General features: G+C 43.4%; 1 protein-coding gene across 2 annotated transcripts; it reads left to right on the top strand.

Moving 5' to 3' along the window:
• The first annotated feature begins 7,223 nt into the window (after window positions 1–7,223).
• On the top strand, window positions 7,224–14,261 carry SRSF7 (serine and arginine rich splicing factor 7). 2 transcript variants are annotated; one of them, XM_007970890.3, is made up of 8 exons: window positions 7,225–7,371; window positions 8,410–8,590; window positions 8,881–9,057; window positions 9,934–10,008; window positions 10,419–10,529; window positions 12,463–12,516; window positions 13,028–13,063; window positions 13,963–14,261. In XM_007970890.3, the coding sequence occupies exons 1-8, from the start codon at window positions 7,344–7,346 to the stop codon at window positions 14,015–14,017; spliced, it is 717 nt and encodes a 238-aa protein (XP_007969081.2). In that variant the 5' UTR covers window positions 7,225–7,343; the 3' UTR covers window positions 14,018–14,261. The 2 variants fall into 2 exon arrangements, with proteins under 2 accessions (XP_007969082.2, XP_007969081.2); XM_007970891.3 differs by lacking the exon at window positions 13,028–13,063 and having other exon boundaries at window positions 7,224–7,371.

The raw sequence follows: 14,261 nt of genomic DNA, 5'->3' as shown, positions 1-14,261 counted from the left end.
CATTTGATCCCAGGAGTTCAAGACCAGCTTGGGCAACGTGGCGAAACCCTGTCTCTACCAAAAAAAAAATACAAAAATTAGCCGGATGTGGTGGGGCATGCCTGTAGTCCCAGTTAGTCTAGAGGCTGAGGTGGGAGGATCACCTGAGCCTGGGGAGGTCAAGGCCACAGTGAGCTGTGTGGGTGGATAAGACTCTCTCAAAAATGAAGAGAAGAGAAGAGAAGAGAATAAAAGAAAAGAAAAGAGAAAAGAAAAGAAAAAAGAAAAGAAAAGAAAAGAAAAGAACCTAGGTTGGGCACCGTGGCTCGCCGGGACCAGTGGCTCACGCCTGTAATCCCAGCATTCTGGGAGGCCGAGGTGGGTGGATCACCTGAGGTCAGGAGTTGAGGTAAGGAATGTGGTGGTACATGCCTATAGTCCTAGCTACTTGTGAAGCTGAGGCACAAGAATTGCTTGAACCTGGGGAGCAGAAGTTGTAGTGAGCTGAGATCGCGCCATTCGCACTCCAGTCTGAGCAACAGAGTGAGACTCCGTCTCAAAAAAAAAAGAAACAACCTAAATTAACATTTACCAGATAGTTATGATTATTTTCAATATACATATACTATAACAAATTTAAGATAATCATTTAACTGTTAATACTACAAAAGTCAGGAAAATGTACCAGTGAATACAAAGGACTGATGTCCTTAAAGGAGAAAGAGTTCCTATGAATCAGTAAGCTAGAACACACACCCCAACAGAAAAAAAAATCAGCAAAGGACAGAAACAAATGGCCAATAAGCATAGCGTTCAACCTCATTGTAAATCAACAAAATACAAATTAAAAAATATAAGATTTTTTTTTTTTTTTTGAGATGGAGTCTCTCTTTGTCACCCAGGCTGGAGTGCAGTGGTACGATATTTGCTCACTGCAACCTCTGCCTTCCGGGTTCAAGCAATTCTCCTGTCTCAGCCTCCTGAGTAGCTGGGATTACAGGCGCATGCCAGCATGCCTGGCTAATATTTGTGTTTTTAGTGGAGACAGGATTTCACCGTGTTTGCCAGGCTGGTCTCGAACTCCTGACCTCGTGATCTGCCCACCTTGGCCTCCCAAAGTGCTGGGATTACAGGCGTGAGCCACCATGCTCGGCCAAAAATATCCTTTTTTTAATTTTTATTTTTAGATGGAGTCTCACTCTGTCGCCCAGGCTGGAGTGCAGTGGCACAATCTCGGCTCACTACAAGTTCCGCCTCCTGGATTCACGCCATTCTCCTGCCTCAGCCTCCCAAGTAGCTGGGACTACAGGCGCCCGCCACCACGCCCAGCTAATTTTTGTATTTTTAGTAGAGACGGGGTTTCACTGCGTTAGCCAGGATGGTCTCCATCTCCTAATCTCATGATCCGCCTGTCTTGGCCTCCCAAAGTGCTGGGACTACAGGCGTGAGCCACCACGCCCAGCCCAAAAATCCATTTTTAAAATCAAATTTGGCAGATTAAAAAATTAACATCCATTATTAAGGAAGGTAGTGAGAATCAAATACTATTGCAGACTTGTTTTTCACTTCAGCATTACCTATAACATAAAACATGAAAGCAATCTAAACTTCTTACAAGAGAGGATTGCTATATAATGGATACTATGCAAACAAAATGCTGTAGAAGAATATTTAATGACTTAGAAAATTGTTTATGGCATAATGCACTGTATTAGTTGGGGTTCTCCAGGGAAACAAAACCAGGAGGATATCTATATCTATATCTGTGTTTGTATCTGTATCTATCAATATCATCTATCTATCGAGATTTAGTGTAAGGAATTGGCTCATGTAATTACAGAAGTGAAATAGTTTGAATTTGCAAATCTATCAAAAAATGAAATGTCAATAAACTATAGGATTTTTAAAGAAAACAGACAGTCACAAATAGTGACTGGGAAGGTATAAACTGAATGTGATTTTTAATTTCTTTTTTCGAGATAGGGTCTTGCTGTCTCGCCCAGACTGGAGTACAATGTCATGATAGCTCACTGTAATCTCTGCCTCCCAGGCTCATGCCATTCTCCTGCCTCAGCCATCCAAGTAGCTGGGGTTACAGTTGCATGCCACCATGCCTGGCTAATTTTCATATTTTTAGTAGAGATGGGGTTTCACCCCGACCTCAGATGATCCTCCTGCCTCTGCTTCCCAAAGTGCTGGGATTACAGGTGTGAGCCACCGCACCCAGTCTTGAACGTGATTTTTTAAAAAAGATTCATGGGGCCAGGTGCGGTGGCTCACGCCTGTAATCCCAGCACTTTGGGATGCTGAGGAGGGTGAATTAGGAGGTCAGGAGTTCGAGACCAGCCTAACCAACGTGCTGAAACCTCTCTCTACTAAAAATATAAAAAATCAGCCAGGCATGGTGGCGTGTGCCTGTAATCCCAGCTACTCGGGAGGCTGAGGCAGAAGCATCGCTTGAACCAGAGTGGCGGAGGTTGCATGCCATTGCACTCTAGCCTGAGCAACAGAGCGAGACTCCATCTCAAATAAAAAAAAAAAAAAAAAAAAAAAAAAAAGAGGCCGGGCGCAGTGGCTCACTTGTGTAATCCCAGCACTTTGGGAGACCAAAGTGGGCCTGGGCCTAGGAGTTCCAGACCAGCCTGGGCAGCATAGTGAGACTCCCTTCCTCATCTCCCCCACCCCAACCATCTCTATAAAAAAATAAAAAGCCAGGAGTGCTGTTGCATGCCTGTAGATGCAGTTACTCAGAAGCTGAGGTGGGAGGATCCCTTGGGCCTGTGAGTTCCAGGTTGCAGTGAGTTGAGATCGCACTCCAGCCTGGATCGGGGAGACAGACCCTGTCTCAAAAACAAACAAAGAAAAACCCACGCCACTGTGTCCTAGAATTATTCCGTCTAGTTACATACCATGAAAGGTTGTTTACTGTTGTTTTTGGCATTGTCTTTTAATTGTTTTGTAGAGATGGGGGTCTTATCATGTTACCCAGGCTGCTCTTGAACTGGACTCAAGCAATCCTCCCGCTTGGCCTCCCAACTGCTGGGATGGCAAGTGTGAGCCACCGGGCTCAGTCTATTGTATTTTTATGCATAAATATCCTTATTCCTTCTTTAGAAAAGCAGCCCCCGGGCCGGGGGTGGTGGCTCACACCTGTAATCCCAGCACTTTGGGAGGCTGAGTCGGGCGGATCACGTGAGGTCGGGAGTTCAAGACCAGCCTGACCAACATGGAAAAACCCTGTCTCTACTGAAAATACAAAATTAGCTGGGTGTGGTGGCACATGCCTGTAATCCCAGCTACTCAGGAGGCTGAGACAGGAGAATCACTTGAACCCAGGAGGTGGAGTTTGCAATAAAGCCGAGATCACGCCATTGCACTCCAGCCTGGGCAACAAGAGTGAAACTCTGTCTCAAAATAAATACATAAATAATAATAATAAATAATACAATTATTTAAAAAATAATACTACAGACAGGGTCTTGCCATGTTGCCCAGGCTGGTCTCGAAGTCCTGAGCTCAAGCCATCCACCCACCTCTGCCTCCTTGAGTGTTGGGATTACAGGCATGAGCCACCTCACCTGGCCATTTCATAATACAATGTAACATTCCTTAGAAAACTTTACCATTACCTAGATTGTTTTACACACCGAAACCATCCATTTAGGTAGCATTTGTACCAGTGGGGCATTCCTACATCACATTATTCCTTTTCCCAGTTTCACTCTTGAAGTTGGTCAGAGCACTGCAGTTGTTTAACTATTGCTCTCTCTCTCTAGCCTCTCTTTTAGTACTGACAGTCGTCCAGTACTTGGCTAATGAGAAATTAATTTCTTAATACAGTATGAAAGAATTATGAACATGCCTCTTCCTTCCCAGAATGTCCTAACAGCATTCTAGAGGAAACAGAAAATCATGAAATGTGGAAAAAGTAAAGAAAGCTGAACATAGCTGTTTGACTTGACCTACAGTACACACACACAGCACATACGTAGATACATATTAAAGACTAGTATTTGTTAGCATAGGCTACTTATTTATATTAAAAATAGATTATTGGCCTGGCAGAGGGGGAAGCTGGGGTCCAGGAGGTGGAGTCCGAGGTCTGCCCACTTCTCGCCCTGCCTTAAAAAAAAAAAAAAGATTAATGTGCAAAAGGTTTAAATTTGTTTTTCCTTTCTTGTTTTAACGTTTCCACATTCAAGCTCAAGTGATGATAATAATGATGATAATGACTTAAAAGTGAAACTGAAATGGTGAGAGAAGTAAGATTAAAAAGGGAACTTTTTCTTTAATATTTATCTGGAAATACCAAAAGTAGAAAATGCGGATACATTTTGAAGACTGCTGTAAAAGGCTTATGAATTACTCCCCTTTCCTAAACTAATAATACTGTTAAAATTTAACAGTAGTAACATGTTAATAACTAATATTTCATATTAGGAAATATTACAATATTTGAATTAAGTACTTTTCATATTCAAACAATCCGAGAATGTAATCTAAATTTAACACAGATTTCCAGAGGCAGAAACTTATGTGGGTGAATGTGAATTCAAAAAGAATTAGCAGGAATGAAAGTTCTTTGCACAGTAAAATCTCCCTGATTTGGAGTGACATTTAGTGAAAAGAATTGGTTGCCTGTTCTTAGAGAAAGAGTGTTCAGTAGAAAGTAGAATAGTCTGTGGAAATAGTATACAGTACTATGAGTTTTTCATGGTAACCAGATTAACAAAGCCTGGCCTTATACTGACCCTGCTTTCATAGGGATAAATAGTATGTAATTAGTTTACTGAACACCTGTCTCCAAGACAGGCATGTCTGTGAATCAGGATTTGAAAGCAATTGGTTATACATTTTAAAACTGCTTCTGTTTACTATTACTTGCTTAGAAATTTCTTTAGTACAGCTATAGACTTTTTGTTTTGTTGGTAGAGATGGGGGTCTAGTTCTGTTGCCCAGGTTGGTCTCAAAGTCCCGGCCTCAAGCAATCCTCCCACCTCAGCCTCCCAAAGTGCTGGGATCACTGGCATGAGCCACAAAGCCCGACCTAGACTTTGTATTCAGAGTCAAAAAACGTTTATTGAGGTTTATTAGGAATTATACAGCATAATATGCACTGTCTTTCAAGCAGTTATCTATGCTTGGTTCAACAGTAATTTTCTTTTTTTTTGAGTCAGAGTTTTGCTCTTTTTTTTTTGAGACGGAGTTTTGCTCTCGTTGCCCAGGCTGGAGTACAATGACGCGATCTCGGCTCACTGCAACCTCTGCCTCCTGGTTCAAGCAGTTCTCTTGTCTCAGTCTCCCAAGTAGCTGGGATTACAGGCATGCGCCACCACGCCCAGCTAATTTTGTATTTTTAGTAGACAGGGTTCCTCCATGTTGGTCAGGCTGGTCTCGAACTCCTGACCTCAGGTGATCCACCAGCCTCAGCCTCCCAAAGTGCTGGGATTACAGGCGTGAGCCACTGCACCTGGCCTCAACAGTAATTTTCATAGCTTCTTAACAGAAGAAATAAGGCTGTACAGAATTTATATTCTATCTTTCAGTGACTATATAATTTTTTTTTTTTTTTTTGAGACGGAGTCTTGCTCTGTTGCCCAGACTGGAGTGCAGTGGCACAATCTCAGCTCACTGCAACCTCCGCCTCCCGGGTTCAAGCAATTCTGCTGCCTCAGCCTCCCGAGTAGCTGGGACTACAGGCAAACGCCGCCACGCCAGGCTAATTTTTTGTATTTTAGTAGGGACAGGGTTTTACTGTGCTGCCCAGGCTGGTCTCAAACTCCTGAGCTCAGGCAATCCGCCCGCCTCGGCCTCCCAAAGTGTTGGGATGACAGGCGTGAGCCACTGCGCCCGGCCCCTATATAGTCTTTATAATTATTGTTTAATTCTTTTGAGAAGAACCTTGTTAAGACAAAAATCACCAAGACTAAGTGAGAACACATATTCTCTACAGGGCTTCTATTTCCTTCCTAGAGATTTTCCTGAGACAGACTAATTCTCTCTATAACTTAACCTATTTAAAAAATATGCAGAAAATCATAGCATGACCTGGAAAGAATCCATGCTTTATTCACCAACTAGGCCTCCTTTCCCTGTACTTTACATTCCACACCTATACACACCAAATGAAGTTGCTGAAGATGAAAAAGATAAAAATGCAAATACCTAAAGATGTCCTTTTTTGTGTACATTTCCAACTTTTGTGTATTCCAAGAATTTACGATGTAATGTCTATGTTTCTAGCAAAAAAGAACTATTTCTCTATTTGTAGTTGGTGTCTAGAGCAATTCTAATGTAAAGAAGTTTTGCATTTATTTGGTACTATTGAGTGGCTGAGCCGCAAGGCTGCTATTTCCACTGAGTGGAGATACAAAAAGATGACTTATGAGTCCCAGTCCTCAGGATCTGAGTATTGGTGGATCACACGTACTACAAAAGGAAAGCATTAGGAAGTGCAAATCAGTTACTTTGAGCTTCAGATGCAAATAATTTCCAAATTGTCACTGCCCAAAATGCTTTAAACATTCAGGGTTTTGTCACAATTTCAATATAACGGGGGGGGGGGGGGCGGGACCCCACAGCTCTCTATTCCTTTGTCTTTCAGACTCCAAGAACTCAGACCGTGGTGGTGACAAACTGGTGACTGACTGGTTGAGAAGAATTTGGAGGGGGCGTGCAGGGCAGGAGGCTTTACCACCAGTCCCTGGGTGCGTCATCCTTCCTAAAGCCTATGGTGTAAAAACCACCACTCAGAATGGCGGGGTTCATGGACTTTTCACCAGGGCCAAACCTTCGATTACCTCTGATGAGCCCCAAAGATCACAGAGTAGCTGACTAGGCCAGGTCCCCCAAACGGAAAGGCGCGACGGCTGCAACATCAGCGGTTAAATGGTACAGCCTTTCATAGGCCGGTCTAATGCATCCGTACTAAGATTGTTAAGGCTGAGGGTCCCTGGACTGGGGAAAACGAACGGAGGCAGGGGGTAGGGATACGGGAAGGAAGACAAGGAGGGTGTAGAAAAGGGGGAGAGGAGGGGGCGGGACAGCATGGGGAAGGTCTCAGGTTTACGGGCGAGATCGTGGCGTTCCCATGGAAACGTATCCCTCCGCCCATGACCCGCGTGTTCGTTTCTTCAGTTCCTTCCGCGTCGTTTCTCGGCTGTTTCCGCCCAGCTCCTTTGTGCCGCGCAGAACAACGGGATGACGCATGCGCAGAGCCCAGCGGCCGCATATATAAATGCGAACCCGGGCTCTTCCTCGTAGTGCCGCTGGGACTGTTGGCGGGTGTGGGTCTGTGTCAGCTTTTGCGTCACTCGAGCCCTGGGCGCTGCGAGCTGAAGAGCCGAGCACGCGGGTCGGTCATCATGTCGCGTTACGGGCGGTACGGAGGAGGTAAGAGACTGGAGTCCGGTGGGGGACGTTGCTGTGGGTGTAGTGAGCACTGCGAGGCCATAGGGTTGGCGCGGCGGTTGGGAGACGGTTATTCCGCGTGCGTAATGGCGGCTTCGGCGCACGCCATACGAAGCCGGAGGCAGCGGGGGCGGGGTGCTGAAGGGAGACAGAGGATGGCGGGTGTACATCTCTGCCGAGTTCCGTACTCTCGGGCATTTTTGTGGCCCAATGCAGCCTGAAGCAGGGTTGAGATCACGGTTTTCGCGTTGCCTTTCTCGGAGCCGCCCGGCGGCCCCCCCTCCCCCCGCCCTCGGCGGCGGCTGCCATTTTGCGCACATTGACGACCGTGGTGGCGCATTTCCTCAGCACTTTCCCGCCACTTCAGCGGACAGATCTGGCCGCAGCTGTAAGATCGTGGTTGTGTTTGAGAAGGAACGAAATTGACAGCTGTGAGCTGCGTGTTCTCGTCAAACAATCGGTTAAATTGCGGAATGGGAATGGGGACGTAATTTGCGACTGGCGGCTGGTTTCTTTCTCTCTTTTAGTTCTTTCGAGCGCGGTTTATGGCTCTGGGGCGGGGAGCTGGAGTCTTGGGCAAGCCTGTGCCTGGGGCGGTTGCCGCGGAGGAAGAGAGCCGGTGCAGCCCTGCTCTCCCTGCCCGGCCCCTACCGAGGCCCTCCCGCCGCCGACGCCGCTGCCGCTGCGGGCCCGCGCGCTCCCGGTGCGCCCGGGGCTGCCGGGACTCATGGGCGGGGCCGGGCCGGGTCCCGCCCCACGCCTCGGTGTATCCTACCACGCATCTCTGTGTTCGGGAGGGTCACTTCGCATTATTTAGAACGTTAAGAACTTTGTCAAAAGTCTAGTTTTTCAGGGATTTGCGGACTTTCACCAGTTTTAGGACTAAGTTCAATCTTGGATAGAGGGCATTTAATGTGCTTTACCCAATCTTGAGGATGGCCCGTTTTAAGGCTAATAATTGATTGAAACTTGGGCCAGGTTTTGCATGACGTGCATTCTTCTATTTGCGTTTTTAAACAGAAACCAAGGTGTATGTTGGTAACCTGGGAACTGGCGCTGGCAAAGGAGAGTTAGAAAGGGCTTTCAGTTATTATGGTCCTTTAAGAACTGTATGGATTGCGAGAAATCCTCCAGGATTTGCCTTTGTGGAATTCGAAGATCCTAGAGATGCAGAAGATGCAGTACGAGGACTGGATGGAAAGTAAGTAAGATGTTATGAAACTTCTGTTCATTAAAATATATTGTGGCTAGATAATAAACTTAGTGCTAAGCTTGGATACTGAAGTCTGGAAGAGACCTTAAGTAGCTAGTCAGAGTGTTACTTGCTAAAGGCACACGAAGGTTAAAGAAGATAGCGGAGATGGAGTTAGGGCTTAGTAAAGACCGCCAAAGTTGGTGAGGGGGAAGGAGTGGTTGGAAAGAGTTCTTTTTAAATCTAGAAGTCCTGAATATATTTTTAACTTTAGAATTTTGTTAATTTACTTTTATTAGAGTGATTTGTGGCTCCCGAGTGAGGGTTGAACTATCGACAGGCATGCCTCGGAGATCACGTTTTGATAGACCACCTGCCCGACGTCCCTTTGATCCAAATGATAGATGCTATGAGTGTGGCGAAAAGGGACATTATGCCTATGATTGTCATCGTTACAGCCGGCGAAGAAGAAGCAGGTATTTATTTTAATAAAGGAATGGTTGGTATTCTAGTTAATCAAGTAATTCTTTTATTAGCAAGGCAGAAACTAGTGTTTTTCTATAAACTTGAATGTTAATTGTACAGGTGTATTTTACAATTTTTGTTTAATTAAAAAAATGTTACTATATTAATAATCAACCTGGTCAAAACCTTTCAGGTTTCTTCGTTTGAGTCAGTCGCCTTGATTCAGAATGTCACGAGCCTTATGATATCATGCTGAGGCGCCTTGCAAATCCGACAATTAAGATCCTCCTAGACCTTGAGGTGATCAGCATAAGAGGCCAGATCCCCTCGAGTCATCTACACCTAGCTTCACCTTATTCTTTAAAGGGCAGAAAATTTGAGACGGTGATCGCCGTAACAGTAAATTTGGCTTACAATTGGGGCCCCCCTCCGGTTTAGAAAGAGGAACACCAGATTGACCACATTCCCAACTAGAAAAATCTTCTTGCGTCAATCAAGCCTCACCTGGCTCATTTGGCTGTCAGTTTGATCGTCGTTAGATTGAAGAAAACATCTAGATGCAGCGATCGGCTATAGATACTTCTAGATCGTCTAGATCTACTAGACCATGGGCCAAAGAGGGTCGACCTGCAAACTTGCAAGGTTTATTTTAAATACACATTACAGTGTTTTATATTATGTAATTCTAAGTTGTAATTCAGCTTTTAACAAATCTTTTTTTAGGTAGTAAAAAAAAAAAATACTCAACAACTAATAGGCCCAGAGTTTATTTCCAAATGAGACACTAAATTTAAATAGTTTTGAGATTTGATTTCAGCAGAGGCACACAAACTCTTAAAAACGAGTTATTGTCTGACATTTTGTTTTTTCTCTAACTTGAAAAATAGGTCACGGTCTAGATCACATTCTCGATCCAGAGGAAGGCGATACTCTCGCTCACGCAGCAGGAGCAGGGGACGGAGGTGAGATCTTGTTTAATTGAAGTCTTTTTGTATTATTATTAAATTCATTGATAGTCCAATACAGAAAGAAAAAGCTCACTATTTTTTTGGAGACAGGTTCTTGCTCTGTCACCCAGGCTAGAGTACAGTGGCATAATCACGACTCACTGCAGCCTTGACCTCTTGGATTTAAGCAGTCCTCCTGCCTCAGCCTCCTGAGTAACTGGGATTGTAGGCATTGCCACCATACCCAGCTAGTTTTTCTTTTTGTAGAAATGGTCTTGCACTGTTTCCTAGGCTGGTCTCAGGCTCCTGGGCTTGAGACCAGTGCTGGGATTACAGGTATAAGCCATTGCACCGTTCCCCAATTGAAGTCTTAACAGGCCAAAAAAAAAAAAATGTGGAGATGGACTTAAAGTTGTTTATTTTAGGTCAAGGTCAGCATCTCCTCGACGATCAAGATCTATCTCTCTTCGTAGATCAAGATCAGCTTCACTCAGAAGATCTAGGTCTGGTTCTATAAAAGGATCGAGGTATTTCCAGTATGTAACACTTTCTTTTCTTATTTGTGTTTGGGTTGTTCACATCTTAGCAGCAGTAGAGTGTCTTAAAGACATTCAAATGGATTGTTTCAGGGAATATTTGAGATGTAAAAGTTTGGAATTGATACGTAACTTGTAACATAAATATTAATCTAGTTTTTATAGATTGAAGAAAACGGCTACTAGAGATTTTAAGGCTTGTTAGAGAGGCCATGGTGGTAGAGAAAGGTCCAAAGCAACACAGTTTTAGTGAACACTCTGGATAGGCATACTGCTATAAACTTGTGGCTTCAGATTAGATGATACTAGCTCTGAAAGATGGTAATTGATTTTCCCGACAAAAAGGCCGGTTAGAACCAGGAAAAGAGATTAGAAGCAAGTAGTAACATTTCTCATTTTTGGAATGATGGGGTTGATTGGAGACACTGGAAAGTTGGGGCAGTAGTGTGTACATACAAATGAATGTGGATTTTTTTTTTTTTTTTTTTTTTTTTTTTTAGACAGAGACCTGAAAAAACAAACTTAAGAACCAGAGCTTTACTCTTTGTAGGCGGCCTTAAAAGGAGATAGAGTGGAAAAAATTGTAAAATGAGTATTGTAATATGTAATTAATAATATTCCAATATTGTGAGACAGCCTTGCTCTGTCGCCCAGGCTGGAGTGCAGTGGTGCAATCTCTGCTCACTGCGAGCTCCACCTCCTGGGTTCACACCACTTTCCTGCCTCAGCCTCCCTGGTAGCTGGGACTACAGGCGCCTACCACCACGCCCAGCTAATTTTTTGTATTTTTAGTAGAGAACGGGGTTTCACCGTGTGTTAGCCAGGATAGTCTTGATTGCCTGACTTGTGATCTGTCCGCCTCAGCCTCCCAAAGTGCTGGGATTACAGGCTTGAGCCACCGCGCCTGGCCCAACAATATTATCTGTATCAATGATAAAACAGTGGTACAGAATGCTACTGGGAGTTAAATTGCTGTTTAGTAGCACAAAACCTTTAAATGCAGGAACTCTGAATCTTGTGGTCTATTTGAGAAAGCTATGGACTATCTCATTAGATATATTTAAAAGATAGATATGTCCGATTTGGTTTGTCTAACAAATTGATGGCTCTCAAACATAACGATCCAGGAATGTAAAGCCTTACTAAGTGGTGGCTTTCTTCTCATCTGGCCTTATCACCTGAATTAGTCTCAGTTCAGGGGTCTGGTTATTTTCTTTTTTCTGTGTTTTTTTTTTTTTTTTTTTTTGAGATGGAGTCTCTGTGTGTTGCCCAGGCTGAGTGCAGGGGCGCGATCTTGGCTTACTGCAAGCTCCGCCTCCTGGGTTCATGCCATTCTCCTGCCTCAGCCTCCCCAGCAGCTGGGACTACAGTTGCACGATGCCATGCCCAGTTAATTTTTGTATTTTTAGTAGAGATGGGGTTTCACCATGTTAGCCAGGATGGTCTCTGTCTCCTGACCTTGTGATCCACCTGCCTTGGCCTCCCAGAGTGCTGGGATTACAGGCATGAACCACCACACCAGCTGGGGTCTGGTTATTTTCATCCTGTCTTAGCCTCCTGAGTAGCTGGGACTACCATTGTGCACCACAGTGCCCAGCTGAGGAATCCGTGCCTTAAGTGAGGTTAATTTTGCTTCCTTCATACCAGTCTTATCAAATGAAAACCATGTGTTTCCCTTGGATATTACACAGTGTTTGAGAATATTCCTGTACGGGAACTGTAACCAGCTGAGTGATAGAAACAAGTAATTGAAATGGTGGTTCCTTATGTCTCGCAACAGTTTGTTTGAAAGTGTGTTAGAATAAGGCAAGTGTTGTATCTTGCTTAGTCTTAGCTTCTCTACGCCTGACCTACCTAATACAGTGTTGAGTAGTTGTTTAAGGAAATTCCTTTGGATAATTGATATAATTGTGTTTTTCACTTTTTTATTAAGATCCCCGTCGAGGTCAAGATCAAGATCCAGGTCTATTTCAAGACCAAGAAGCAGGTAGGGTAAAAATTTGATTATGCTCTTCTAGTTATATGGCACCAATATCCAAAGAGTTCAAAGTGTTTTTTAATTGTTGAAATTTTAAGTGTTAACTCTAAACGTAGTTGTTAGTGGGAGCACAGTACCTTATTTGTGTATGTCCTATTTATTACTGACTGACTTTCCCTGAAAAAGGGAATGTAAAACTGTAGTGAGAAAGAAGTTTGTGACTTTGGGGATTATATTAAAGAGGCCCTTGTTAGAACTGATAGGTGCATGGAGAAGCATCCTGAAATTAATATGCAATGTAAAAGATTAATCATGATACAGTAATTGGTTCATTTTTTTGAAAAACAGTTGTTGGAAGATTGGCCTTTGTTAGCAACAACTGGTAGGATGTTTTTCAGTTTAAGTGCAGTCTGACATTTTAAACTTAGGACCTTTGGGGGTTTGTTTTACGGTATTGGTGACTACAAGAAAGGGATTGGTTAGTACTCTTTCTTTAATAGAATTTCTCATGTTTTGACAGCCGATCAAAGTCCAGATCTCCATCTCCAAAAAGAAGGTAAGCGAAATGTTTTGTTGCCAGATCTTGCCTGTCAAGTGTGGCCTCTGCAGAATTTGTTTGCTTACTGCTTTGCAGTCTTTGAGCTCTTTGGAGAATTGGTGCTATATAGATTAAAATACTATGCTAAGTTTCTGAAATGATTGCTTTTCTTGATTCAAGAACATTAGTTTATACTTTAGCTGGAAATATTTAGTCATAAAATGTTAGTGTGATTATTAAGATGTGATTGGTCCTGTGAGTACTTGGTAGAAATTTTGCTAAGAAACATGCCTTTTCCCCACATGTAATAGATACAAAGTGAGGAGAAAAGTCTTGCAAATAGTTACCTGCATAGTGCTAATGACCAGAAAACTTCAAATAGTTGTCATATTTAACTGCAAATTGACCCTCCAATTTTGACAAGGAAGATAGCCTATTTTTTTTTTTTTTTTTTTCGAGATGGAGTTTCCACTCTGTCGCCCAGGCTGGAGTGCAGTGGCACAATCTTGGCTCACTGCAGCCTCCGCTTCCTGGGTTTAAGCGATTATCCTGCCTTAGCTTCCTGAGCAGTTGGGATTACAGGCCCACTACCACGCCTGGCTAATTTTTTGTATTTTTAGTAGAGACGGAGTTTCACCTGTTTGGCCAGGTTGGTGTCCAACTCCTGACCTCAGGTGATCCACCTGCCTTGGCCTCCCAGTGTTGGGAGTACAGGTGCGAGCCACCGTGCCCGGCCAGGGTAGCCTAATCTTAAGCCAGGGACAAAAGATGAATATGTAAGTCTCATGACATTTTGACATCTTTGCTATAGGAAATTAGTACCTTAGGCTACCTTTGAATTTATTGAAAGTTAGTACGTGTACATGAGAGTTTCAATTGACACTAATTGGATCCAAACCTAATGTTTTTCTTTTTAGTCGTTCCCCATCAGGAAGTCCTCGCAGAAGTGCAAGTCCTGAAAGAATGGACTGAAGCTCTCAAGTTCACCCTTTAGGGAAAAGTTATTTTGTTTACATTATTATAAGGGATTTGTGATGTTTGTAAAGTGTAACCTAGGAAAGATAATTCAACCATCTAATCAAAATGGATCTGGATTACTACTCTGTAAATTCACAGCAGTAAGATAATATAAATTTTTGTTGAATGTATTAACATCCTATGGTCTGAAAATGTGGGTTTTTATTTGGCACATTTAAATAAAATGTTTCTAACTAGA

The sequence above is a fragment of the Chlorocebus sabaeus genome, chromosome 14, assembly GCF_047675955.1.
Source record: "Chlorocebus sabaeus isolate Y175 chromosome 14, mChlSab1.0.hap1, whole genome shotgun sequence".
Taxonomy (NCBI): Eukaryota; Metazoa; Chordata; class Mammalia; order Primates; family Cercopithecidae; genus Chlorocebus; species Chlorocebus sabaeus.
Note: the sequence above shows the minus strand (reverse complement) of the source record. Positions and strands in the feature narration are given on the sequence as shown.

Excerpts from the sequence above, each read along its gene's own strand:
- SRSF7 (XM_007970890.3), top strand. The coding sequence starts at position 7,344 with ATGTCGCGTTACGGGCGGTACGGAGGAG. Across the intron at positions 10,009-10,418 it reads AGCAGGAGCAGGGGACGGAG|GTCAAGGTCAGCATCTCCTC; the intron begins GTGAGATCTTGT and ends TGTTTATTTTAG. Across the intron at positions 12,517-13,027 it reads ATTTCAAGACCAAGAAGCAG|CCGATCAAAGTCCAGATCTC; the intron begins GTAGGGTAAAAA and ends ATGTTTTGACAG.